Source organism: Varanus komodoensis, unplaced genomic scaffold, assembly GCF_004798865.1.
Source record: "Varanus komodoensis strain SLA01 unplaced genomic scaffold, ASM479886v1 scaffold3, whole genome shotgun sequence".
Classification (NCBI taxonomy): Eukaryota; Metazoa; Chordata; class Lepidosauria; order Squamata; family Varanidae; genus Varanus; species Varanus komodoensis.
In genome coordinates, this window is record NW_025335761.1 from 37296860 (window position 1) to 37324782 (window position 27923).

At 46.2% G+C, this 27923-nt stretch overlaps 2 protein-coding genes across 4 annotated transcripts in view; both read right to left on the reverse strand.

Moving 5' to 3' along the window:
• Nucleotides 1–11152, reverse strand: part of ISM2 (isthmin 2) — a 33277-nt gene extending 22125 nt beyond the window's left edge. For 2 of the 3 annotated variants that reach the window (XM_044436802.1, XM_044436803.1), the window contains exon 1: nt 10895–11152. Coding sequence is in view for 1 of the 3 variants with exons in the window: in XM_044436801.1 (XP_044292736.1) it covers nt 9849–9986 (138 nt within the window). In the remaining 2 variants the exon portion in view is untranslated. Of the gene's footprint in view, nt 1–9848; nt 10201–10894 lie in introns of those variants that run through there. The other variant, XM_044436801.1, reaches the window with a different exon arrangement.
• Nucleotides 11153–21879: 10727 nt separating this feature from the next.
• Nucleotides 21880–27923, reverse strand: part of SPTLC2 (serine palmitoyltransferase long chain base subunit 2) — a 71009-nt gene continuing 64965 nt past the window's right edge. The window contains exon 12 of the mRNA XM_044436048.1: nt 21880–27736. Within this exon, the coding sequence (XP_044291983.1) occupies nt 27617–27736 (120 nt within the window). The 3' untranslated portion in view covers nt 21880–27616. The remainder of the gene's footprint in view (nt 27737–27923) is intronic.

The following is a 27923-nucleotide window of genomic DNA, read 5'->3' on the forward strand; positions in this document are numbered from 1 at the left end:
GCTAAAATGAGATAGATTTTTCTTAAAATAGCAAAGTTAACTTAGGGAAGTTACAAAGGAAAGTATTACAAAATTCACCAACTCAGGGAAAGGAGGATGTTCAGTGGAAAAAAAACAGTTTACTCCTTCCCCCTCACCATTCTGGCTTCAAAAGTTTTGGAATTTTCTACATCCCTTTGCTTAGCAGCATTTTCCAGGATGTTGCATGAAAGGTTTCACATGAGGTTAAGAGTGATACCCCAGCAAAGGAAGCACTTACTGGGGCAACATCATCAAGCTGGTTCCACCATGGCCCTCTTTCTGGTGCAGCAAGCCCAGCTGGAAAAATCCTTTTATGACTGTAAAGGTCAGGAACTGCAGATCCAGCCTTCCCAATTCCCTGTGCATGCGCACCCCAGGAACTGAAGAACGCAGGCTTCGCCACCTGCACACAGCTGCTTGACTGAAAACCAGAAGAGGTACGTCATGCAGGCAGTGTTGAAACGCAGCTTCAGAACACAAACGACATGCCCTCCTCACAGCCTTTCAGCAGCAGGGCAGATCCGAGTGTTGAGTTCCAGGCAAGAAACCTCTTGGGAATACCCTGATTTACGCATCCTGGGAATGCAAAGTCCAAGCTGTCTCTTTTGACAAGAGTACAGATTTAAGGAGCAGCTGGCTTATCCAAGTAATGCAGCCACAACTCTTGTCAAATGAGGAGGGGGGAGGGAGAAGCAGATGTGAGCTTAAGACATCTGTGCAACCTCTTATCTTGGGAAAGACTTTACAGAGGCTTGCACCTGCTGCCCTCTGGGTTACGACACTGAATGTGCCTATTGCCTTGAGAACATCCAAGGAGCAGCTTGCTCCCTTCCTCCCCACCAGTTGGTCAAGATGGATGCTTGCCTAGGGCATTGGTCTATAAGGGGTAGCGGGAGCAGCTGTGGATACTTAGCTAAACATAAGCTATGTAGAGGGTTCTTTTATCCATACTGTCATGGTGCTTTAGACATACCAGCAGTGAGCAAGCGAGCACAAGGGAGCCTGAAGGTGGTTTGCCAGATTCCTAAGAGGCGATGGTTCCCATAGCCCTCCTCTTTGAACAGACGTGGACAGGTGTACGTGCCCAGAACCAGCCCCATTTCCTCCGCAGAGCTATGTTGGTCTCCTCTTGCTTTGCCATCCTCTCTGTCCCGCTCACTCCTGCCTGCAGCTTCTGTGGCTTTGGTAAGACAGAAATTTAATGGAGTGCACGGTGTCACTGCTGCATAGCAAGGATGTTAAAAAAGCGACATGGGGAACCACCCTTGCATTTTTGGGCTCAAGGAGAGCAACGGCCAAACACATGACCCAAAAGCAACAGTTGGTTTAAGGCCCATACATTCCAAATAGACTTTGGGGTTGAGATGTTGCAGCTCAACCAACATCAAGAGCGGGACATGCTTATCTGACCAATCAAATGCGGTGATATCATGAAAGCTTCACCTATCGGGGGTCCCTAGAAAGAGAAGGTGGATTTACTTTGGGCGTTCTCTTTTTCTCTAGTTGCTGTGTCTTGACAGGGGGTGGAGATGCTGCAAACTGGCAAGGAGCTCGCTTTTGTTGCTGAAGATCACCCCTTTGCTTCAATCTGATACCTTATTCTGTACTCCTACTGTATTCCATGCCCTAAAAATATTGCTATAAAGGGGCAAAGCACCTCTATAAGCGGTGATAAATCCCTGGCGCTTTAGTCCAGCCTCATCTAAGGACAAAGGAGGGGACAACAGCACTCGATTGCTGAAGAAAATCAGAAGGTAAAAAAAAAACATCTTCAGGCAAAGTGACTCCACCAGCAAGGCAGTGGCCAAAACTGCCCACAGAGGGGCGTGCATTCCACACACACACACACACGTATGGCTCTTCCTCCTCCCTTGTATTCAGTGGAGGCACAAGAGCAGCTGCCCCCCTCCCTTGACCTCTGCAGCCCCCACCTGGAGCCATCATTTACCCACTGTCTGTGACAGGACAATTATCTGTTGCCAAGACAAGGACAGACGTCAAGAAGGGAGAGAATGACGCCTGCAGGTCAGGAATAAGCAGCAGGAGACAGATGGGCTCCCAGGAAGGGACTAGGCTGCCTTCATCACCGCCACAAAATTGAAGAGAAAATAAACCTTACGGGGCAACCAGGGCAGAGATGACGCTAAACGGAATTTGTCCCAGCAGCAGCGCTGGTGGAAAGCCCTGTAAACTATCTGCTTGGCTCTACCTTTCGGCAGTTACTCTGCCTCAGACTTCCCCAACCTAGTGCCCTCCGGGTGCATTGGACTACATCTCGCAGCATGGAGTACATTTGGAGGGCCCCAGGTTGGAGAAGGATGCTCTATTCAGTCCTTCCAGAAACTAGGATGGAGCAATGCAGAGAAATCCTCAGGAAGCCTCAGTTCTATGCACATAAAATCTTGCAACTCCATTTGCCTCAAATTGTGTGTAGAGGGCTGCACTGGCACCCCAGTTTCCTACAGCAGGAGTGCTGTGTTCAGTTTGGGGTTCCACAACTGGAAAAGGCTAACAACAAACCGGAAGAGGCTGTGTGGAGGAAAGCAACAGATGATGAAAGCTCTGGAGGAAAGGTTTGAAGGAGCTGGGCTGTTTAGCCTGGAAGGGAAAGGATTAAGAGCCATGTTGAGTGTCACCCACAAGTTATCTGTAGGACTGTTGCACAGATTATGAAGCAAGTTTTTTTTGTTGCTCCAGTCTAGGGAGGTACCTGAACCAAGCGGTTCAAATGGCAAGAGAAAGGATTTATCTGAAATACCAGGAAGAACATCCTGATCCACACAGCTGATTTTAAGCAGAGGTTGAATGGTCATCAGAGTTACAGGAGTAGTGAGCTATCTGCAACAGCAGAGAATTGGACTATATTGCCTCTGAGGTAATCTTGCAAAGCGATGATTCAGTGTTACCAACATTTGTGTTCATACATTAGTTGAATACTATGACAGGTGCTCAAGCCCAGAGGTCTTTCTGAATTATCCTATATAGCTTTTTTCCCCTCACCCATGTATTGTTTGGTGGTTTCGCAGCGTTGGGGCAGGTTTTTCCCACCCTTTATAAAAAGTTGAAATGCTTATCCTAAGGCTTAGTAGCTGGATGAAAGATCTTTTAAGCAAAAAAAATTCTGGTATTTTGTCCTCCCCACTTTACCTGTGCTCTGCACAACACAGGAACATGGTCCTGAGAGCTTCTCTGAAATGGGATTTGGCCCTCAGGCTGAGTAAAAGACATCACCACACACCTAACAAAACAGTGCATGACTCTGTGTATACCAAGGAGCAAGAAACTTCTTAGTCAAAGTGGATGTTACAGGGGGAGGCCATGAGCTTTCCCTCACCATTTTGAAGGCCAGAAGGATTCTCAGCAGTTTGCCAGTGAAGAAATGGCAGGCTGGGAGAAGCAGGTTAACCTATCATCCTCCTGCCATGTTCTAACTCGAAGTCTCACTCAGTCAGCTGATTTTTCACCTCAGGGAAGAGGTACCTGAACCTTTTCTCTCCTCATGGGGCACAAGAGTAGAAAACAGAAGGTAAGTGTTTTTGGAACAAGGACAGACCTCAGGTCAAACTTCCTGGTGCATTTGGCGCTCACGCCTATTCTGTCCTTCTCCCATGATATGCGCCACAGTTCTCTTGCCTGAATCATTTGAGTCTCTTTTCCAGTAACTGTTTTAGAGGCAGGAAGGTATGGCATATATGACTCTCAATCCCTACTTGTGGCATAGTATAAAGGGCAGTTATGCATGTGGCAATTCCACAGCAGCACAGGTAAAATGTAGAATGTGGTTTGAGCTACATTTAGTTCCCCAAGAATCTCTTTTAAAGAAAAATGAAGCAAAACACCACCTTAAGTTTCTCTGGTGTAATCTGGGAAGAGTTGCTACATAAGCCTTAAACTAGCATGAAATAGGAAATGTGTGACCAGATTTCCCAATCCTTTTTGTGTCTATGCACCCCACCACCACCATCCATAGTTGCATCAATGAGAGATAAAGATTTGATGTGGAAGAACTGCATGGGAGGAAATGCATCTTCCTCCCCTGCAGCTTGAGCAAATTAGTAGCGTCTCCAGTTGTATTTAAGGGTTACAGTAAAAACTGCATAATAAATTATGCAATATAGTAAAAATCAAGCAGATTTACATTGTTTGCATGTTGTACAAGTCTGACCTATATCATCTGAATGAATCAGCTAGGAATAATCAGAGCTTCACACAGGAGACTGGACTGGATATATCTAGATCCTGTGTAGGCTGGGGACAGGCTGCAAGGTGCAGGACTTCTGCTTAAACAGGCAGAGGACTGCACCCAAAAGGGGGCTCCTCAGACAATAATGCAATCTGCTATCAGTTTCTAGCTTTTACGCCCATTAATACAGAGTTAGTTCATTTCTTTCTCCCACAAACATTTGAACCAGTATTAAAAGAAAAAAGCAATCACCTTTCCTTCTCTCCATCAAGATTTTGGGAAGACAGTCTCCTGGGGTAAGGGAGCCAGAACTGTTATGGCAGGGAAAAGATGAACAAATGTCTGTTCTTTCACGGGACTGAGGATATCTGGGAACAAAGCCATAATTCCGGTTCCCCGGCTGAAGTGCTGGTTTGAGCTCTTCCACCCTGTTCCGTGGCTGGGAAGCCAGCATCCCTGTGTGCAGGCTGTGCCTAGCCAAGAAATATGAGTATGCAGCAGTGCTGCCTGGCCCAAGGCGGTTGCTCAGGTGGCTTTGCCTGCCCTGCGCCTTCCCCACTGCAGAAGATGCAAACCCACCCAAACACTTTGCATGCCTCTCCTCCTCCCAAACGGGGCTCTAAGCAACAGAGACGGAGCAGGCTGGATGGGCAGGCCAGGCAGGTGAGACTGGACTGGCGGGCAGGTGCTCCGTCTCACTGGTTTGGGGACCCCAGCCCCCAAGCTGCCCTAGACAACTCAGAAATTGTAGCCAAAACAGCCGCCTACAAAGCTCCATCAGGGAATCAAGAGGAAAGGTAATTCCACCAGCACTGCTAAGAGCTACATGGGGCTCCTGCCCCTGGACTCTTTTTAGCCTGTCATTCTCTCAACTACGACTCAGATTTTAAGAATTGGTGATGCAGCTTCCTTTATTCCTCTTCCTCTTGTGTGTTGTGTCTGTTCAGTGGAAAACCTGCATGCAGGGATTGCTTGTCTTCTTTTGATGGGCTGCTGGCTACTCTGGAAGGCTTCTCTGGCTGAAGAGTGGGGTAAACATGTTTTGAATAAATAACCAATAAATTTAAGACAAGTTTCACATGCTCGTAAGGTACCACAAGGGGTGAGGGAAATTTGAGAAGAAGAACTTCACACCTGCAGTGCAAAAGGAGGGGGGAGCTAAGGATGACACTCCCTCCAAAATTAAGGGAGCAATTTCACTGCCTGGTCCTTCCTGTGATTATGCTCAGAGACTGATACAGGTGCATTCGCTCTGCCTGCTTTTAGGAGGCTCAAATAAGATCAGGAAATCTTTCATTTTCCTTCTGAAGAGCTGAATTTTAAATTGTTCATCCATTCAAAATTCAATGTGACTCTATTTTTCTATACCAAAAGTAACATTCTATGTAATTTATAGGGAAGACAATGTTAGGCTCCACTTTAGTTGACTTAAGGACACTCCCAATGGGGTGCCAATGAGAAGATGAGACAAATTAAAACAGCAGCCGACCAAAGTAGAAGGCATGGGGCTCAAGATCAACATCAGGCCCCTGGTGCAGCGAGGAGAGGAAGTTTTAACTCTTTGCCCCTTCCTGTCCCTGAACCTATTTCCTTTGGAAGAAAGGATCCATTTGTGCCCATGGATCTGGATCACCACCACCCTTGCTAGCAATTTTTGGAAAGCCAAGCACATGATTGCTAGTTGCATTAATAACACCTCGTCTAGTTTGGCCTTTACACATACATACGAAAGGGAGAGTCACATTAGCTGACTGCAGCAAAAAAGAGGTTCTTATTACATCAAAGGTTATGGCTATAATTTTATTTAGATGCAGGTATATACTAACACAAAATAGATATAGAATCATAGACTGAAAGTTAGAAAGGACCATGGAGGTCATCTGGCCCAACTCCCCACTCAAATGAAGGATTTACAAAGCTGGATTCAACTAGAGAGCCTTCCTGAACCCTTCCAGATGTTGTGGACTACAATTCACAGCTTTCCTACCCATTGGCTGTGACTGCTGATGGGAGTTGTAGTAGAATATATCTGGATGGCAGCAGCTGGGCAAATCCAGTTCTGCTTAAATACTGCCAGCAAAAATGAGTCCGACATCTCCTGAGGCAGTGGAGTCCACTGTCAAACAGCTCCTGCCCTTTGGAAGTGTGTCAACTGTGGGGTTGAAAGGCTTTGACACGCAAAGAGCAGCAGCAGGTCTGTGGAGAACGGTCGCTTTCCTTCATCCCCTGCATTTCATGAGGATGAATTCATGCTCTGAGCATCTGCTCAAGTGGGAAAGGGAAAGATGTGACTCACCCAGTGCGCCAGACTGTAACTCCCACCAGTTCTAGCCACATAGCCATGGTGAGGGAGGATGGAAACTGTAATCCAACCACTCAGAGGGCCACACAGCCACGATCCTAGAAACAGCCTCATGCCACATGGGATGTGTAGATCGGAAAATGGTGCTACGGGGATGTTATTGTAAGTGTGCAGCACTTCAGCCACTGTGCTGTACGCCACAACTGCATTCCGGCTCTGCACGCAGCAAAGTTATCGGCCTTTGCTCGGGCATATTCCTACTTGCTGCCCTTCACATTTGCACACGCCTCACTTCTGAATGGGCACAGCAGAAGGACACACTTGCACACCCTGTTGAAAAAGCTACACAAGCACATGAGGACTCAGGCATCTGGCAGCAGCCACAGGAAGGGGCCTGTGAGGCACCAGCAGCTGTGAGCTGCACAGCTGGCACAGTCCACTCTTCCATGGGATGCTTCGGAGACCGTTCTTCTTGCCTGATGAACTTTGCTGACGGGCAAAGCTGTTTTGTAAATATATTGGATTGGCTTCAAACATTTTAGTTGGTTTATTGCCATGTTTTTCCTGGCTTGTTTTATTTAATGTGTGTTTTATTTTATTGTTGTTTTCATAAAATACCATCATTGTATTTGTATTTTATTGCTGTTAGCAGTCTGAAACACCTTTTAATGTAAAGATGTGATACCAATCTAGCTAAGTGAAATAATCATTAATATAGATTCTAATAATCCATACACATGCTTGTGCTCTCCCTCTCACTGTCTTACACCCTGACAATATGAATTATGGTAAAAGTAGCTAACAATCCAAGCTACATCCAGAAAGTGATGTGTTCTAAACTGAATACAACTCATAAAAAGATTTTCAGTCAAAAGAAATTTCTCTTTTTTATGGAACTACTGTCACAGGATATTGGAATACCTGGCAGATTAGCTTTTAAAAATCAGCAAGAAAATATACAGATGTGAAGAATGAATGTGTGTTCTATTTGTGGTCTTGTCTAGGGCTTGTGGTTGTTTGCTGTCAGGACAGAAAATGTGAGGTGGGTAACTGGCCTTGCCTATCATGACAATTTTTGTAAGAGTTCAACAATCCACAAGGAAAGAGTTCCAAGCAGGAATCACACAACACAGAATGGTTGGGCAGAGACCAAATCACTACCTGATGCTCCAGCTTTTAAAAGCTTACTATACCCTTGACTACATTTAAAACTCACAAGAGGGCAAGGCATTAATATCAGAAGATCCCTGCTGGATCTGAGCAGAAGGACTATCTACTTCAGCATCCTGTAATCAACCAACTACCTAGAGGAAGCAGGACCTGAGTACCTCATTACCCTCCTGTCCATGTTTGCCAGCAACTGACACACTAACACATATTGCCTCCAATTCTGGATGTAATATATAGCCCACACAAGTAGTAGTCATTGATTGCTTAGCCTTCATTACCGGGACAGATGGATCTATACTTTTTCAGGTTCATCAATATTGGAGAACTGCCCATGAAAGTAAGCCCTGGTGGTTTCATGCAGTGATGAAAACCTTAGAACACCATTTATGAAAAGCCCCTACAATATGTTCACTATACACCTAAGGGTATGGAGCACCCGGAGAGCACTTAAAATATAAGTGCTGTCAGTATAATGGAACAGACATGTGTCTGCAGATCTGTTTGTCAGTGCCTAGGTCTGGAAAGGCTCTAGTTCTCTGCTGAGAGGATTCTCTGACACTCCTCAAACTGCCCCTAGAAATGTGAGATTTGACCCATCTGTAATCATAAAAAGAACAACTCACAGAACAACAGAAAACAACTGAGCGTGGTGTAGTGGTTAAGAGCAAAGGACTGGGACTCAGGCAATCTCGGTTCTAGTCCCTGCTCAGCCATGGAGCTTGCTGGGTGACCTTGGGTCAGTCACAGACTCTCAGATCAACCTACTTCACAGGGTTGTTGTTGTGGGGATAAGATTGAAAGCAGCAGGAGAATGATGTAAGCGGCTTTGAGTTCTTTGAAAAAAGAAAAAAGGTTGATATAAATCTAATAAAACAAACAAACAGGAAGAATAGAATACTTGGTCCAGCTATTCTTTGCTGGGTGCAGTGCAGCTCATGCCATCTATTTTGTAAGTGTTAAAAGCAGTAACTAACCTCACCCTCCATTGCTTCATCAAGAGTTCCTTATTTCAGAAGGGCGCTGAGGCTGAAAGCGAGGACATCTGACAACAGAGATTAAGACTGACCAAAAGCCTTAACTTAGTACTATTTACACATTCAAGAGAGCTATAGAAACATCTTGTCTAGAACTTGTTCATTTATATGGTATCTACTGTCTTTTGGGAACACCGCTAGAATGTACATTTACTCTATCAGCCTTCTCTAGCCTGGTACCCTCTGGCTACTTTAGATTACAGCTCCTAGCATTCCTGACCACTGGCTGAGACCAATGGGAGATGAAGTCCAAAACATCTGGAGAGCACAAGGTTGGCGAAGAGTGTTCTAGATAGTGTCACATCACTATCAAACAATGTATTTGCTGTTGTGCTTTCACTTTCAGCTGCTTGCAGTGCAGGAGACCAAGCCAGTGTGGTAATCCAAATGGACGTGAGTGTTGAGAGAGATGGGCTACCACACAAAGTTAAAGCGGAGTTGTCTTATTGGTCTCAGCTGTCATGCACCATCACATCCTTCAGTACAGGTTGAAAGTGGGTTGTTGCTGAATTGTAGGTTATTGATGTAACATGGGTCATTGTGTTGCCTAAGCCCAACTACAATAACAAGCCATAGCTTTTTAACCACAAACATCCCATCAAGAGAATCTATGGTTTGCTGTTGGATAATGAGTTGTGGGTTGCGTACCATGGTTTGTTCTCTTGGTTGGTTTTGGGCTACACAGTTTAACAGCCACCCACACTCAACCTGTACGCAACCTTTGAGTGTGCATTGTCTGAACCTAGCAATGTCATTGTCAATTTGAAAACGTTTACCCCAAAGGGTGCACAGAAAAGGCTGGGAAAAATCCACCCTTTTCGGTAGGTTTTTGTCACCATAACTGTGTGCCCAGGTGGTTAAAAATATTAAGGGAGAATTAATCTGTGTAATGTTAAGCACACGCACAAAAGATCAGACTCATTGTGCAAACATTTGTCTGTGGACTGGTCAAAAAGGGCATCATTTTGAAGACTAACTGCCCAAAGGCCACATAAGTTAACACTCAGGTATGTGCAAGCACCCTCAAAGTCCCACAGGCATGCACAAGCACCAACAGCAGACACCCCCAGAGAAAGAATGAAAGATGAGCACCTAATCAAGGCCTTTAACCCAAATGCAATATGTCGCTTCCACTCACCTCCACCAACTTATAGCTCCTTTCCTTTGGACTGTGGTTGCGCTGTTTCCTCAAGGGCAGCCCTTTCACCGTAGCAAGGAAAGTGGTCAGAAACACAAAGCTAAGAATAAGCACAACTTTCCCTCTGATCTTAGGCATCGCTTCCTCCCACTGCACCGCTCCGCTCCTTGCACGCACACACACAAGAGGCAGGCAGGGAAGCAGCCGGGCAACGCACGCTAATCCAACAGCGCGAGTATTACAAAAACGAGACCCTTGAAGAAGGTTGTGTGTGTGTGTGTGTCTCGTGGGAAGTACGGATGAAAACCGCAATCCTCTTTTTTGCTCCAATGCAGTGTCTTTGGAAGAAACCAGAGGAAAGCAGATCGGGTGTGCGCGAGTGAGCGAAAGGGAAGATTAGGCGAGGCAATGACTCTTTCCACCACCGCCTCTCCACACCGCCCCCCCCCCGCTTGCCCGCAGGCCTCCGCCCCGGCTCGCGTTTCCACTGTCCCTCTGATCTCTCTTGCAGTTTGTTGATCACGTTTTGATTGACCAGCCCTTGCTGGCGCTCGGGCCTCTGATGCTGCGGGAAGATAACTCTGGGGAATGAGGGAGGGGTGGGGGTAAAATTCGCAGGGAGGGGGGAAGGGGGAAAAAAGCCCGCTCCCCCTCGCAGTTGCCTTTTCGGTAATCCTTTTTGCAATCAGATTTCTCCTCCTCCCGTCCGGGCTGCACGGGAATAAATTGCGCCGGCGAGCTGCTGGAAAGAACCCTCGGCCAAGACGCGCGGTCGCTTCCCCAAAGCGGCTTCTCTGCCTTGGAGCGGAGAGAAGAAGCGGCTTTTTCACCGCGACAAAGACTCCCCCCAGCCCCTTTGCAGACCTCCCTGCCGCAGGATCCGACGACTCCATGCACTCAGTAATGTTGTTACTGCAGCCGCTGTCGCCTCCTCAACCCGACACGGGAGGCGGCTTTGGACAAGCCCAAACGCTCCCCACCTCTGGGATTCCGCCAGTCGCGTCTCGGTCCCCAGCAGCCTGCCGCCTGTCCTAGCCCCAGGTTACCTCGGCTGTGGCTGCCGTTGCTGCAACAAGACGCCGGCTGCCGGTCCCCCGCCGGGCTCCCGCTTGACTCGCATTTTGCGAAGCGCGCTCGCGCCGGTAGTTCTGAGGTTTGCGCGCTGGTCTTCCGCCTTCCGGGCGAAGCGCCCTCTTTGTTCCGCGCTCCCTTTGCAAAGTTTTCCCCCCTTGGATTCCGCTCCGATGCTGCGGCTCCGGCTGCACGAGGCGCTGGCACCCTCCCGGCCCGCTGCTGAGCTCGCTGCTCCGAGACAACAAGCGCCTTTTGCTCACACGCCTTGCTGCTCCTGCTGCGGCGGCTGCCGGCGGCGACCGACGGTCCTTTCCAGGCGGCTCTGCTCGCGTAGACACGTGCCGCGGGTCCCCGGCTCAGCTCGCTTTCATCTCGCCCGCCCCCCTGCTTCCCCAGCGGCCGCTCTCCCGTCTGACGGTTTCGGAGCACAGATCTACCCCTGCTCGGATTTTCTGAGCGCTTGCCCTCGCCGCCGCCGCAACCTTCTCCTCCTGCCGCTCTCCGGAAAGCCGGGCTACCTCTGCGGCGCTTGGCCCCCTCCAGTGGATCGTCTTCACGCCCGGCGCAGCTTTCTCTGACGTTGCCGCAGGAATATCCCAGCCCACAGGCCCAATGAATGGACGAGCGCACGACTGAAGGGCGAACCCCACGTGAATGAATCAAAATAAATCGGCGAGTCAGAAACTCGCGGCGACATCTAGGAGAGGGGGAAGGGGACGGGCGCTGGGAAAGGCCAAGCCGCGAAACTGGTAGGGTCCGCTTTCAACACGTTTACAGTTAAGGGGATATGCTAAAGCGAGAACCTGAGCTGCTGCCGGTAAATCGACGTGCGTGCATCGGAAACTGTTTCTTTCACGACATGAATGAATCTGAAATGACTGTTTCTCAGCGACAGGGAAAGGCTGCTGCTTGGGAGGCCAGGAGTACCCAGTTTGCGTGACGTCGGCATCAGAGGCTTCAGGTTAACCAGCCCTCTCCCCCGAAATTTTTCATAGGAATTGGGAGGGGACATGAGCCACTGCAGGCAAGGGATATTGATTTTTGCTGCAGTAGCCTAAATTACGTATTGCCAGAATGTCAGAGTGAAAGCCCCACCAGGCGCAGGCCTTGCACAACTAATAGGCAGAGTTCATTTGTAAATGGAATTGTCAAGCTTGGGTTAAATGCTACAGTTTATAACCTAATTTAACATTGCTGGAATACCTATACTGGAAATTACAGGTTACAAGCAACCTCTTAAACCTTGTTTCCAGTTCAATATGAACTGTGTACACCATCAACTCTTCTACAGAAAGTTACTTGATGTTCTTGTTCCATCCGTGGTTGGTCTGGGGTTGTAATTTGCTACTTACAAGACAGAAAGTGCATCTGTTACCTTTACCGCTTTGACCTAAATGATTCTATTCCTTTGGGAGAGGAGTGTAGAAGTCACAGTACAGCTGTTTAGATATTACATCTATGCCCCACCTTTCTTGTTCTTGCAAGGAACCAAAGGTGGTTTGCAAGACTCTGCTTTTTTCTATTTTATCCTCACAACAACAGCCTGTGCGATAAGTTAGGCTGAGAGTCCCTGATTGCCCTGAAATCACCTACTGTGCTTTATGGCCAAGTGGGAACCAGAATCCAGATCTCCTGAGTTCCAGCCCAGCACTCCAATCACTATGCTATGCTGGCTCCTCTGCATCTCTCTCTCCATATATACACACCTCCAAAAGGGAAACCTGATAATTTCTCCTCACACCCAGTGGAGCAGGGTAACATCCAGTTGCCCGAGTCTTCAGATAGTCCTTCAGGATCTGCTTGTGTGCCTTCACTGCCTGAGCTTCACAGCCAGACCACACCTCAGCATGTCAGCCCATGGTTGTAGGGTCGGATGGCTGCAGTTTGCTATGAACACCCATCCTAGATGCCTGTAAGTAACATAAATGGGGGAATCTTTCTATCCATTATCCCCCAGTGGTGGGCTTCAAATTTTCTTTGCTTTATACATGTGTCTTACACATTTCCTATATGCCCTTCAATAGATAGTGTTTGGCCACCTGGCCTTCTTTCATTAGCTTTGCATAAGTTCAGCTTCACTCATTCCCACCTCTTAACAATGGAGCCAGTATTTGCTTTTATTGCCTCACTGAAGCTATCCATGTGACAAACAGATAATTTGCAATAGTAATAATTACTATGGAATGCGCTCCCCAGAGAGGTCCGCCTGGCGCCATCATTATATGTTTTTTGGAGCCAGGTTAAGACCTCTTTATTTAATCAATATTTTAATAAGTTTAAATATTGAATTTTATCATATTTTAATTGCGGCCAGAGTGAGTTGTTAATTTATTTATGTTATGTTAGATATTTGTATTTTATTTATGTAAGCCGTCCTGAGACTTTTGCAAAGGACAGCGTACAACTATCCTAAATAAAATAAAATAAATAAAAATTACTGAAGCTGTAGCAAGGTATCAGATTCTTATCACTTCTTTTCTAGTAAAGTATCCTAAATGAATAGAACTCAGTTACAGCTTCCCAGAATGTAACAAAACCAAAATAAAATCTCAATGTTACTGGGAAGAGGGAGAGTAATAGCCAAGCAAAAGAAAGGCTAAACATGAGAAGAGACAGCTATGGACACCCCCACTCCCACCCAGCTAAAAGGGGACTCCTGGAAGAGTTTGATCTTCCCTCATTTCTTTAGTGGGATCATCTCCATGCTTCAAGAACCATGTCCAGAGATAAAACAGGACAAAACAACCTCACTGAACCACCAACACACTATGGCTTGGATCTAAGGTGCTTTGCACAAGTGGAAATGTGTTTCTGCTTGCATAAGACAGCCCAGGTGAATTACTGATTTACCTATTCCTTGCTGTGCTCCCTTCCCATTGCAGAGCACCCTTCAACTCTGAGGAGCAGCTTTTGCTGGGGTTGGCCCAAGAGACTGTAGGGAGAAGACCCACAAAAGCCCTATTATGCGCACAGAAGCCCCCACACCCTTTTCTTAGTATGACTCAATGTTTGGGGGAAGGTAAAGTAATACAGGTTTAGGAGACACTGTCCTGCACAAGAGGGATGGCCAACTTCCATATTCTCAAAGGCCAGAAGCTTATAAATGTTCTAGAATAAGCAGGTTGCTTACCTATAACTGATGTTCTTTGAGTGGCCATCTGTGCAGTCACACATATGGGTACTGCGCCTGTGCAGTGCCTTTGGCCGGAAGATTGACAGCTAATGGTTTTTGGCGGGAAGCTCCGCTCCCCTCCCCCATGGCCTATAAAGAGCGGAGCGTCCGCCATTTGTTCAGTCTTTGACGACCGAACGTGTGCCCCCTTGTGGAAAAATTCTCAGTATGAGATAGGAAAAAAGGGATCAGTACCAAGAAAAAATGGGAAACTTTCGGTACCGATGAATGAGTCCACTCACCGACACCGAGCGGGGCCGGCGGGTGGGTTGTGTGACTGCACACATGGCCACTCGAAGAACATCAGTTACAGGTAAGCAACCTGCTTTTCTTCGTCGTGGCCTCTGTGCATCACACATATGGGTAGATTAACAAGCTTACCATCAAAGGAGGAGGGAAGGTGTCCTCATTGTAGGATGGAGGAGAGTACAGCTCTACCGAAGGAGCAGTCCCGTCGAGCCCGAACATTGAGACGGTAGTGCCTGGCGGAGGTGCAAGGGTTCGCCCAAGTAGCGGCTTGGCAGACGTCATCGATTGGAACTCCGGATGCGAATGCAGAAGACGTAGCGACAGCTCTAGTGGAATGGCCTCGGGGAACTGTAGGCAATTCGAGCTTAGCTAACTTATAGCACAAGATAATAGTGTGGACTATCCATTTAGAGAGCCTTTGAGGAGTGACTGGGTCGCCCTGATCTCTAGCCGAATATTTAATGAACAGTTTATTGGATCACCGAATAGACTCCATTCGTGATCGATAAAAGGCTAAACAATGCCGAACGTCGAGGGAGTGCAAAGATCTCTCCAAGGGATTCGACGGCGATTGAAAAAAGGCAGGCAGTACAATGTCTTGTCCTGTATGGAAAGGTGTAGAGACTTTGGGCAAGAAAGATGGGTCGAGACGTAAAATGACCTTTTCTCTGTGGAAATTTAGATAAGGAGGGTCAACACGGAGGGCACAAAGTTCACTGGCCCTCTGGGCTGACGTGACAGCTACAAGGAACGCCGTCTTCCAAGAAATTAATCAGAGATCCACAGTTGCCAAAGGTTCAAAGGGGGCCTTCATAAGGGCCTGTAGAACTACAGAAAGGCTCCATGTGGGCATAACCGGTCTAATCGATGGATTAAGATTATACAGTCCTTTCAAAAATCTCTTGAGAATAGGATGAGAAAATAGGGGTGATCCGTCAACTAAGCCACGGTAGTAGGCCATTGCGGCCGTATACACTTTAATAGAAGACGGCTTCAGTCCGGAGTGATGCAACTCCAGAAGGAACTGAAGAATTTGTTCAATTGATGAGACAAGTGGGGAGAACGAATGAGACTCGGCGAAGGTGGAAAACCGTTTCCATTTAGCCGTATATGACTTTCTTGTGGACGGCTTTAGAGCAGCGTCGATAATATGCTGAATCTCAGGTTGGATTCGAGTTCGACGGGGTCTGTCTCGAACCGGATGGTACGGAGAGACTGTGGCAGTGAGAGGCACCCGCATGGTTGGATTCGAGAATCGGAACCGAAGCAGTCGAAGTGATCGTCGATACCGATGAATTAATAGAAGCTGTAGGATTCGAGGCTCTCAAATCAGTCGTCGGCCCCAATGGAAGGTCAATCATCGAATCCGCCATGCTGTCAGGTTCAATGAGAGCAAGTCCGGGTGACGAAGTGTGCCATCCATTTGTGTTATAAGATATGGAAGTGTCGGAAGATGAAGAAACTCCCCGCGGGAGATGTCGAGCAGTTTTGCAAACCACGCTTGGCGTGGCCACCAAGGGGCAACTAGTATCCCCGATGCACGGTCGCTCACTATCTTTGCTATGACCCTCATCAGAAGAGGGATCGGAGGGAAAGCATAGAAGTTGATGTTGTCCCAAGGGATCATGAATGCGTCCCCTAGGGATGCTTGTCCGATTCCCACTCTCGAACAGTAAGTCTCGCATACCCTGTTCTGTTGGGTAGCGAATAGGTCCACATCGGGAAAGCCCCAGCACCTGAACAGGTGGTTGCGCGTGCGAGGATCCAGTTCCCACTCGTGAGAAGTGAAGATGTGTCTGCTGAGAAGATCTGCATGCACGTTGTCTGTGCCGGCCAGATGAACGGCCATCAGAGTAATGTGTCTTGGAATGCACCAGTCCCAAATTCTCATAGAAAGCCTGGCTAAGGTCGGTGACTTCGTCCCTCCTTGCTTGTTCAGATAAAAAACGGTCGCTATATTGTCCAAAGTTATCTGAACGATCCGATGATGAAGGCGGTCTTCGAAAGAACGAAGGGCTTTGAAGACTGCCAGCAGCTCTAGGAAGTTGATATGATTCTTGGACTCTAGACGAGTCCACGTTCCCTGGGTAGACAGGCCAGAGCATATCGCCCCCCATCCTAGGAGAGACGTGTCGGTACAGAGAGTTATCGAAGGAGGTTGCGCCCTGAAGGGACTCCCATCACGAGATTGGTCGGCTTCAGCCACCAGCACAGGGAGTGGAGCACGGAAGATGGGATCCGAATCCATTTCGACTGTGGGTCTCTTTGTGGATGATACACCTTGTTGAAGAATAATTGTAGTGGGCGAAGCCGAAGTCTGGCATGTGGAACTACGGCAACTGTGGAGGCCATATGCCCCAGGACCCTCTGGATGGATCTCGCCGTAACCGTTGCCTCTCGTCGAATTCAATGGATATGGCGAGCTAGAGTCTGCTGTCTTTCCTGAGGGAGGAAGGCTTTTTCCAACGTCGAATCCAAGCGGGCTCCAATGAAGGTGAGCATCTGTGTCGGAAGAAGAGAAGATTTCTCTGTATTAATACGTAGACCCAGACTATCTAGTAAGGTACGGGTTGTATGGATGGTGTCTAGTAGTCCTTCTCTGGATTGCGAGACCAACAGCCAATCATCGAGGTACGGGTAAATTTGTATGCCCTGAAGGCGTAGGAAGGCACAGACAGGAGCCACACATTTGGTAAAAACTCTCAGAGCTGAAGCCAGTCCGAAGGGTAAAACTTTGAACTCATAAAGTTGGTTTGCAACAGCAAAACGAAGGAAATGCCTGTAATTTGGATGAATTGAAATATGAAAGTAGGCGTCCTTCAGGTCCAGTGAGGTGAACCAATCCCCTCTCCTTAACAACGGCAAAATGTTTTGAAGGGTGGTCATACGAAACTTTCTCGGTATAATAAACTTATTCAAGTCCAGTAAATCCCAAATCGGGCGTAGACCACCGTCCCGCTTGGGGACCGTAAAGTATCTGGAATAGAATCCGTGGAGTCCGTCAGATGGGAATACTTGACGAATCGCTCCTTTAAGGAGAAGTTGATGCATTTCGTCGAGAAGTACCGGCGAACATGAAGTAGACCAGATCGGACTCGATGGAGGAACGATGTCGGATTCTATTCGATAGCCATGTTGAACGATGGATAATACCCACCGGTCAGATGTGATGGACTCCCAAATGGGGAGTCGGCTTCGGAGCCGATCCCCAGCTGAGAGGGGGGTGGGTATTAGAGGAGCGTGAGGAGTGGTTCGCCAGTCCCGTCAGCGCTGTCTCCGATCGTCGAAACGACGGCGGCCCTGTTGGAAGCGCTGTTGGGGCTGAGGGCGGCGGCGCTGCTGCTGCTGTTGCTGGCGGTGTTGCGGCAGCTGTCTCTGTTGGTATGTCTGCCTGTAGGATGGCCGATTCCAGGACCACTTACGTCTGCTATGTGACTGGATCTCCATCCTGCATGCCGTCATTCTTGACTTGTGCAGTTTCTTGAGTCTGTGGTCTGTACGCGAATGGAAGAGTCCGGAACCATCAAAAGGCATCTCTTCTATTCGCCGCTTGGTTTCCTCCGGGAAATTACAATTCCGAAGCCATGCGTGTCTCCGGAGGGAAACGGCACCGACCAAGGCCTGGGAGTCAGTGTCCATGTGGTGACGTGCCATGGACAACTGCTGCACCGCGACCTGCATGGCTTCTTTGATCAGGACCTTCGCAAGGTCACCCTGGTGGTCTGGGAGGGTGGAGGCGATGTTGTGGAGGCGCTGCATAATAAAATATTGATATTGCGCCAACGTCGCCTCGTAGTTAGAAATGCGAAGTCCTAAGCCCAAGGCAGCATAAACCCGCCTGGCCAGGGAATCTATTTTCCGGCTCTCCTTATCCCTCGGTGCCGGTGCCGTATGTCCCCTTGCCTCCCTGCCTTGCGAGGATTCGACGACCGCCGAGTTTGGTTTCGGGTGCTTTAGCAGGAAAGGGATGTCTTCTTCCCTGACCCTGTACATAGATTCATATCTCCTGGACGTCGGCTGAGGATGTGAAGGTAAGTCCCAGGGCTGCGTCATCGCCTGCCGCAGGGTAGTTATAAGTGGCAGAACGATAGAGGTTGATTGCTCTCTGCGGACGACGTCGTAAAACTTGTCCGTCAACGGTCCCGGGCGCTGGGCAGCGTCGATGTCCAGGGACTGGACAAGCCTCGACATCAGCTCCGCGAAGGAGACGTGTGACTCATCGGGAGACGCAGGATCCTGGGATGTCACCACGACGTCCGGGGAGGTTGAGTCTACACCAGAGTCATCCGAATCAGCACCATAGTATGGCGGGGCAGAAGATGATGACTCCGCCGGTGATAAGGAGCGGCTGCTTCCGCTCTGCGGGGATCGAGGCGGCACCCTCCTCGAATCCACAGACCGCCATTGGTCACGGGGCAGAGGTGAGGATCGCGCTCTGGGAGCAGGGTAGTACCCCACAGAGAGCGGGTCTCCCCAAGGTTGGTAGTAGGGACGACGCCAACTCTCCGGGCGTTGCTCTACCGAGCAGCTCCTCCGATTCCCTGGTGGGGACAGGCCAGCTTCTGTCTCCAATGTCACCGTGGGCATCGGTGTCAGTGACCTCGCTCTAGGAGGGGAGTCCTGGATTTCCCTATCCGAGATAGACCCCCGTAGAGTTGGAAGCGGTGCTGGCGGGAGGTCGACCGCACGTCAGGGAGACCCCTGAGGGGTGACTCGCATGGCCTCTTGAAGGATCGGTTTGGGCGGGGTCGGTATCGTAACCGCCACCGGTACCGAAGGGCCCGTCGGCTCCGAGTCCCGATTTCGGGGACAGTCCGTAGACTTAGCCTTCTTTGGAGGCTTAGAGGCCTTTTCCTTTCTGGCCTTCTTATGTCCTGCCGGCTTCTCTTCGGCGCTTCTCATGCCTCTTTTTTGGTGAGGCAGAGGGGGCCAGCGAAGAGGATGCACCTTCATCCGAAGGGCGTGAGGGTGGAGCCACAGAAGCGGAGCCCGGTTTTGGGATAGAGATGAGCGGGTCTGATTGCATCAGGGCCCTATCCCAAAGGAGCCTCCAAAGCCGGTTCTCGTGGTTCTTCCTAGCCTGCTTAGAGAAGGCTAGGCAATGAACGCACTTATCCATCCTATGCCCCTCCCCAAGGTGGGGAGGTGCCATTAGGTGCCATTTTTGACCCGCAGTCCGCACATTTGCAGAAAGCCGCCCGCTGTGCCATCGCAGAAGAAAGAAGAAAAAGAGAGATAGTGCAGAGGGTAAGTATATATTTTTGTTTTTTTTTTAGATTGAAGAAGAAATGAGAGAAAACTACACAGAACGGGAAACGAAGTAAGGGGAAAGTAGTTTAAGGGCAATATATAAGGAGAGAACCAAGAATAGCCAAAGCGAAAGTTGAAAGCGGCACAAGGCACAGCGAACGGCGGTCGCAAAGACTGAACAAATGGCGGACGCACCGCTCTTTATAGGCCATGGGGGAGGGGAGCGGAGCTTCCCGCCAAAAACCGTTAGCTGTCAATCTTCCGGCCAAAGGCACTGCACAGGCACAGTACCCATATGTGTGATGCACAGAGGCCACGACGAAGAACTGCATTTAACCCAACCCAGTGCTCCCAAACATATCAGATTTCAGTTTCCAGCATCCCCAGCTAGCCATACTGTAAATTGCAGTCCAACACATCTGAAGTGCACTAGGTTGGGGAAGGCTTGTGGAAAAGACTTAACAGCTGCACAGCACAGCCATTTAGGCATGAGTTTTAGATCTTTTGAGGACTGAAGGAGCAGATTCTTCTATACTTTTGAAAGCAATGTTCATCTATATATAGGTAAACATACAACACTTTAGTTGCTTAAGAGATGTGTCATGGGCCAAATGAGGCACATGGACTATGAACATGCCATTTCTGCTATACTTGTGTAAATGAGTGACTATATTGTTCAAAATCTGAATATTGGCACTGGGGCTAAGACCTGGTTCAAATTCAAGCACAGCTCCAATCCTCCTCATTGGCTAGGTTTGCACATGGTGAATTAAATGCCACAGTAGTACTCATATATTGTATAGTCAGAATCTAGCACTCTTCCCACAGTATGGCTTATAAGTCAACTCAACTAGCCATGGCTTGTTGTATGGTTTAATAACCTCACTTTGGTCTATTACGTTGTCCAAACCCAACAACAAATTAAACCAAGGTTGAAAAAAAAAAAAAAAAACACAGAAACCCTTGCAAGAGTGGCGGAAAGGATTGCTGCTCTAGCCAAAGGGCCAGTGGGTGACCACTTTTCCCAGGTACCTGAGGTTCCAGAGCAGCACTTGGGGACAGCTGGTAAAGTCTTCCTCCCTCTTGTAGGCAGGGTGAGTTATTTAGAGTTGGCCACAGCTTGCTATGCTATGCTAGTTGCGAAGTCGCATCCAAACCATTGCAACCCCATGGACAACATTCCTCCAGGGTCTCCTATCCTCCACCATCCCCCGGACTCCACCTAAGCTCACACTGACTGTTTCAGTGACTCCATCAAACCACCTCATTCTCTGTCGTCCCCTTCTTCATTTGCCATCTATTGTTCTCAGCATTAGGGTCTTCTCCAGTGAGTCCATTCATCTAGCCCCCCTTACTCATGATGTGCTCTGCATATAAGTTAAATAGGCAGGGTGACAGTATGCAGCCTTGCTGTACTTCTTTCCCAAGTTTGAACCGATCAGTAGTTCCATGTCCAGTTCTCACTGTTGCTTCGTGACCCGCATACAGGTTTCTTAAGAGACCAGTAAGATGAAGACTGAAAAAATGTGAAGTTAGCCTCCCTGTTCCTGTACTGGGATCCAGATGAACCCCTAAGGATGTCCAGTTATAACTTGGTAGGGGGTATCCACCCTCTAGTTTTAAATTAAGGTATTCTTGTCCTCCCCTTTGCATAGTGCTGACCTGGCAAAATATGACTGGGGAATTCACAGAAAGGGGCTGTTGTCCTCCTCTGGCCATGAGATTCCTTGGCTTCTTTGGGAGAGGTCTGCTCCACCAAATGTTGACTGTGCATCCCTTCTGCTAAGTAGTGAGGACACTTGAAATCTTGGGGTAACCACTATGTGAGGAGGCAGTTTTGTCCCTTTAAATCACAAGAGCTCCCCACCACCAAGGTTTTCCTCAGGTTTTGCTCCTTCACAAAGAGCTATCCACTCAATGGCAAATTGCAAAGCTGAAGGGGCGGTTGGGCCTTCCTGATACCCCACAAACTGTTGGAATCCTACTTGGAAGGGGATAGAATAGAGGTATCCTCAGACTAGTATGGTTTACAGGTTCTGGGAAGTTCCTCTTTTTGGGGAGGGGGCTTGTGTCTCTGTGTTATCCACACTTGAAAGTGAGGGCAGCCCGGAGCACATGAGCTCCACCCAAAAATCCTTGAGGATTCTGCTGCCAAGTGTGTTATGACCCACTTTAAAAAAATACTCTGAAAAAATAGCAATGGGCTACAAAGTTGCATGGACAAAGTGCCCATCATACCAAATTGCAAATTTTTCAAGCATATCAACTTAAAAAAATGCCAAGACATGCTTTTTGTGAAGTCTTTATTAAGCAGAACATAACTAGATTATGTCAAGTAGGTTCTTTCCACTTAACATGCATTGTTACTTTCTTAAAAGCCAATGTAGGATTTGCTTCTCTTCCTCCTCCCTACCCACATGGTACCCAACTTTGTGGTGTTTGCTCAAGGTATAAAAAAGTAGCATTTCATTTGGGAGATGGAATTAAAAATTTTATTTAAAATGTTAAATATTTATAAAAATCTAGGATATATTTACAGTATTACCAGGCAGGCACAGGAGCACAGTGTGATGTAGAAATTACAAGTCAGAGGGGCATGCCTGCCCAAGGGCTTTAAAAATATGGGCCACCATTGGCTTTGGGGCTGATAAGCCAAAGCCTCCAGCTCCATACATTGATTTCCCCTGCAGTTTTCCTCCTAAATTTGCCCTTCTTTACAGTAGCACATCAATACAGGACACAGTTTTAGTGCAGGAGTTACTGAAATACTGGCCAAAAAAGGTGCATTTGGAAAATAACACAGAGAAAGTTTGCATATTTCAGTGCACTTTGTTTTCAGACAGTGTTTTTGGAATCATGTCACCTTCTTTTGTATCTCACCTTTTCTAGAGATACACCTGTGTTCACAGATGAGCAAGCAACTTGCCAGCTGCTACCAATAGCTACCTACATGAGTAAGTTATTTTCTATCCAATCAGTAGTCTTCTAGGAGCCCCTAAATAATGTCCAGCACAATATATAGGGGCAAAAATCACTTTTAAATCTGCTTGGACACCTTTCAAACTTTTTTACAGGCAAATAAAGCTCAAAGCAACAAATTTATATTCATCATACCATAAAAAAGTCAGACTTCATTAAATGCTTCATATAATAAACTGTAAAGTAGCCAGCCAGGATGTAGGCAATTCCCCCTATTTACTCTGACATGCCAAAGAACGTCTACCTTGTAAGATTAACGTGGTGACTATTAGCATTCCAGCCAATATTTACCAGATTAGAGAGAAAATGCAAACTTCTTGTTGAAATGAACTTTTACCATCAGGGCACAATTTTCTAATATACTTTGTGATAACAGTAGAGACCATGTGCATGATAAAACTTTGTGGGTGAACCTACAAGTCCGGATGCCTTGACTAAGAATTAGCAGTCATCCTTTAAGCTTGATAGAATGACCTACTAAGCACATGAACGGACCTCAAGTCATGTTAGATTACTAAAAGGCAGAGTGCATTCGGCAATAAACTGATCCTTTAGCACAGAAATCAAGTTGTTTAATTTTAAGGCCTTTCATAAAGTAGTCTCACATACTTTAAGGAGTCAAATAGCATTAAAGTTGGTTAAAGAAACAATTGCCCCCAATTTCCAGAACATAGTCATATTTCTCCCAGTGTCACTGCACAGACTGTTTCGGATTTTCACTTCACTATTTGGTATGCATGCCTGAATACAAATGTGTGTCTTTAAAATATATGTCAGCAGGAACCTGAGCTTTACCCAACTGTATGCATTTTGAAAGGGCAAGCATATTTTCATACATGTATTTGCAAAACACACTATACTACATACAGTCTAGAATTCATTCCCAGGAGTATCTGTTTGAAATGTACCCCTTAGACAGTACACTTAAATTGCTTGAACCCCCTCCCCAAGCCAAAACACAAATGGAAAAAGAACCCATTCCTCATTTAGATGATGGTCCTATAGATTTTGTAGTCCAGTCCCGAGGCAGCCAACACATTATTGGATACAGACCTAATACAGCAGGTAGCATCCAAATACTTAGCACTGTTTAAAGCAGAGGACAGTGGTGGATATTGCTAACAGATGTACTTGATGAAGACCATTCATTGCCAAGCTTCCTAAGCTGAGATGCAGCACTTCATGCTATAATGAGATTTGTGGGGCATAAAGGAAGAAAGTTGCTACCAGGTATATCAACTTATACATCAGGAGATCCATTTGATCCCCCCAAGTTAGTGCTTTTCTTCCCATTGTGCTTGCTCTGGGGGTGGGAACCCACATCAACAGGTAAAGAGGTAACTGTCACACAGCAAGTGCTTTTTCCTAGCTTTTCCATCTGAGCATGAAATTCAACATGCAAGAGCATTTTTTTTGATATAACCATTTAGGTGATTTAAGTCAGGCAAATGGAAGCTAAGTGCTTAATTACTGCAATGCAAGCAAATTGGCTTGTGGTACAGCAAGAACTATGATGGTAACAATAAGTCTGCAACCCTCACTGTCCATTTCTGGATCAGGTAGCCAAACCCATTGAGTTGATACATTTCAGTGTAGTGCTGGCCTTCTGGAATATTCCAGTAGGGAGGAAAATAGTCTATCTGCTCTTTCAACAAGAGACCACCTGTTATCCTAACTACCGATAACAACTGCAACTACTTTTCCCAGAGGTAGATCATACAGGCAGTAAAAAGCCCTCTCAAAACCTGGGGAAGTTGCTTTTTTCACTCCCTTAATGATATCATATTGTGCACCATACTGATTGTGAGAACAGTGGGGTTCCAAGAATGATGCTATCAATTATCCTGGAAGAAGAAGTTGGTATAGAAGAGACAATCCTGATGTTGTGACAGACAGTTGCATCCTATGGTAAATATTAAATACTGGTCTTTTTATATGCCATCCCTACCTCAAATATACTAGTGGTCAGTCTACAAAAGAATGCAAAGAAAAACAGTAGACAAGGCTGTAGGATTTGTCTCCTGCAGTCTTCTCCCCTTCACTTAGAACATAACCAAACCAAAACCCTTCTGAGGAACATCAGTCCATAATTCACTGTACTGTCCCTGCACAGAAACAGAAATCTTCTGTTTCTGAAGGCAGACATGAAGAGTTCAGTTTGGAGGTAGCTTGAACACCACCTTAAATAATCTATCCAGGTAAGCTGTCCTGCATTCTTTTCAAGTATTATTGAAATACTTTGGCAAATGCAGCTGCGGACACTGCAATCAATAAAACCATGCTCAAGCACAACCTGCATTTACTGTTAAATTTTATACAAACTCTTTCCACCCAAACAATTTTGTAGTATATTGAGACTGCTTCTGTGCACATGTATTTCTATTTACAAGGAGAGAAACAAAAAAAAACTAATGAAGATTTTTCAGCCACTAAACAAGTAGTCTTATTCTGAACCAGTGGTAGCAGGTTTCTTTGCTGAATTCTTAGGGAATGGTTCTAAAATTATTTAGTTATTTTATTTGGTCCCAAGGTCTGCTCTGTAAGTTAGAGCAGCAGTGCATTTACAACTGCTGCAGGAAGCACTGATCTCTGCACACCTTACCTTCATACCTTACATGTTTGCTGCATAAGACACTGTTTATAACACCAAAGTTTCCAAAAACAGTTGTAATATATTGTGCTACCCTTTAACAACTTGACAATATAAAAATGTGGAATGTCACTCCCAATACTTCTCAGTAATTCTGGACAGAAGAAACCTTGGAATGGTGGGTATATATAACTTAACGCCATCATTGAGCATTAATACAAACTGGGGGTGGTAACAGATTTTTCAGAAGAGGTACTGTTAAAAGCAAGTGAAAAACCACAATTTCCAGCAAAACCAGTTTTTAGTGAATATTTTTCAAGCTATTTCAAGATACCAAGAATATGGATGAAATGAAAATTTTCAGTTACTATTTTGACTCTCTCTTCCTGCGTATTGGTAAGCCCGCATGGGTAAGAAGATAAAGCATGACTTTTTTTGTACTGCTAAATTTCAAAATTTCTTAACATGTTCAATATACACAATCAGATGCTCAGTGCCAGCTAATGCCTTGTACAGCACAATGCTTCACTCTGCCTTTGCTTCAAGCCTTGGTAAATTGTATTGCAAGTATTAGCAATTACAATCTGTCCTTTGGTCAAATACTATTTCTTAATTCTGATCATACTTTGGGGGTCTTACTCTTGATATAAAGTTCTTGACACACTGAAGGGGAAAACAAAGGCTAACAATTTTGAGGCAGAAGCTCTTCAGGTGAACTAGCAAACCTTCAGAATATCTCAATGTTAGGAATAATCATTTGCAAAAATCAAGGGCGGGGGGGAAATGAAAAAATCTTCTAATTGAAAAATGTTACACTTCTGTGGTTAAAGAATACAGCAGTAATTCATGGATATTGAGACTTCATGATGTGTGTATGCTCATGAGAGAGAGAAAAAAATATGAATGGGTTTAGACAACATGATAACCCACACATGTGGGTTGAGGTGTGGTCATCAACGTCTTACACTCAGCCTATATTCAATCCTTCAGCATGAGTTATGTAGTCTGAGCCCAATAGGGTAGCCTTTTAAAACACTTCCAATTGTCAGGTATTCCTGTATCAATCAATTAATTAATGTTTCAGCATAACTTGCTTCTGGGAATGACATTTTCCAATGCGATTTTTCTAAAAAGCAATTCATTGTCTTTTTGCTTCAAAGGCTTATTGTAAACATTTTGGGAAAAATCAATAGGATTAAGATATTTAAACTGGGAAAAGTAGGAAAGGCTAAACTAAGAGATCTTTCCTCTGATAGGAAGAAATGATTCAAATATGATTCCTCAGAAAAGCAAAAGCCACAGGAGGCAAGAATAGGCCTGGTTTGCATGTAAGAAGAAGCCACTGTGAGTGAATTTTCCCATGGGCCTTTTTATTGAGGCAGCTGTTGCCATTCTGAATATCTGGGGCACAGCAGTGCAAACTGTAACTTCTTTTTTATGTGTGAACTCAGAAAGAAGGGTTGATGGGATAGTTGACAAGCCACCCAGTACTTGCTAGCTGTTTTAGGGTTGTGGGTGGCTTGTCAACCGCCCCAATAGCCCACTCATCCTGGCTTTGTACATAACAAGAAGCTATGCCTTTGCCCAATATTCAAAATATCAGCTGCTCTAACAGGAAGACCTGAGGAAAAAAATCATCCCACCATGACTTCTCATGTGTGAGCCAGGCTGCTCAATAATCCAAAAAGCAACACTTAGAACTCCTCGTGAAAAATGGAAGCATGGCTACACTCTGAACTGGAATAATTCTATACAAGAAAAGGAAATGCTCCCCAAAAGATCTATCCTACTTTGCTACTTACCCTAATGAAGGAACACTTGCTACCCTGAGGAATAACCAAGGTGGCTAAGTCCCTGGAAGATTTCCTGTTTTGTGCCTTGAACTGAATATTGTTCCTCAAGTGACATATCAGCCAGCATTTTAACAATGAAGATGATCAAAAAAAGCACAAACTAAATAGTAAAGAAAATACTTTGGTTGATTATTTCTTGTTAAATATATTTAAGTTAGCTGTCAATGATTTCCCCAGAAGCCTTGCCCGCACGAACTGGCTGGTTTTGCACTCTCAAGAATATTAGACTTTACGAAAAAGGAAATGTGTGACAGAAGCACTGCAGCATCCTAAGACATATTAACAATGCCCACGGGACAGTGTAATGTACCCACTGCCAACAACGGACACTGTGGCCTCACTGTAATAAAGCAGCAGCATTTTAAAAATATAAGCCATGCTCCTCCCAAGGGCACGAGCTTGAAGCAATAGTAGTAAAAGCCAAGTTTTGTTTTGCTGTTTACAACACACCATTTAGGGCTGCCATGGCCACTTCAGTTTGTGAGTACAAAGTCATTGTGTTTTTGCTAAGCAGTCATTAAGTGTTTCGTTCAAGAACCAAGGCCTCTGAGCCACAGAGTTCGGAGATGTGTGCCCATCTACAAAATGACATGGAAAGCATTCAGTCTTCGGTCTCTTCATATGTAGTCTCATCAAAAGGTCGGTCAAGAAGAGGTACTGATCGATGACGGGAATATTTCAACAGCAACAAGTCTCCAACTTCACCTATTTCCTTTAAAGCCTGGGGGAAAAGGGAAATACCAAGTAAAAGAGGAAAGGATGAGAACCACTTGTCTAACAGAATTGCAGTTTAAGCTCAATTTCTGTGCCTCATTTCATGAGGAAATTATACAAAATGATTTACAAACATCTATTCAACATGGAGAACAAATGTACTCAATTGTACTGAATAAACTCAGTCTGTCAAA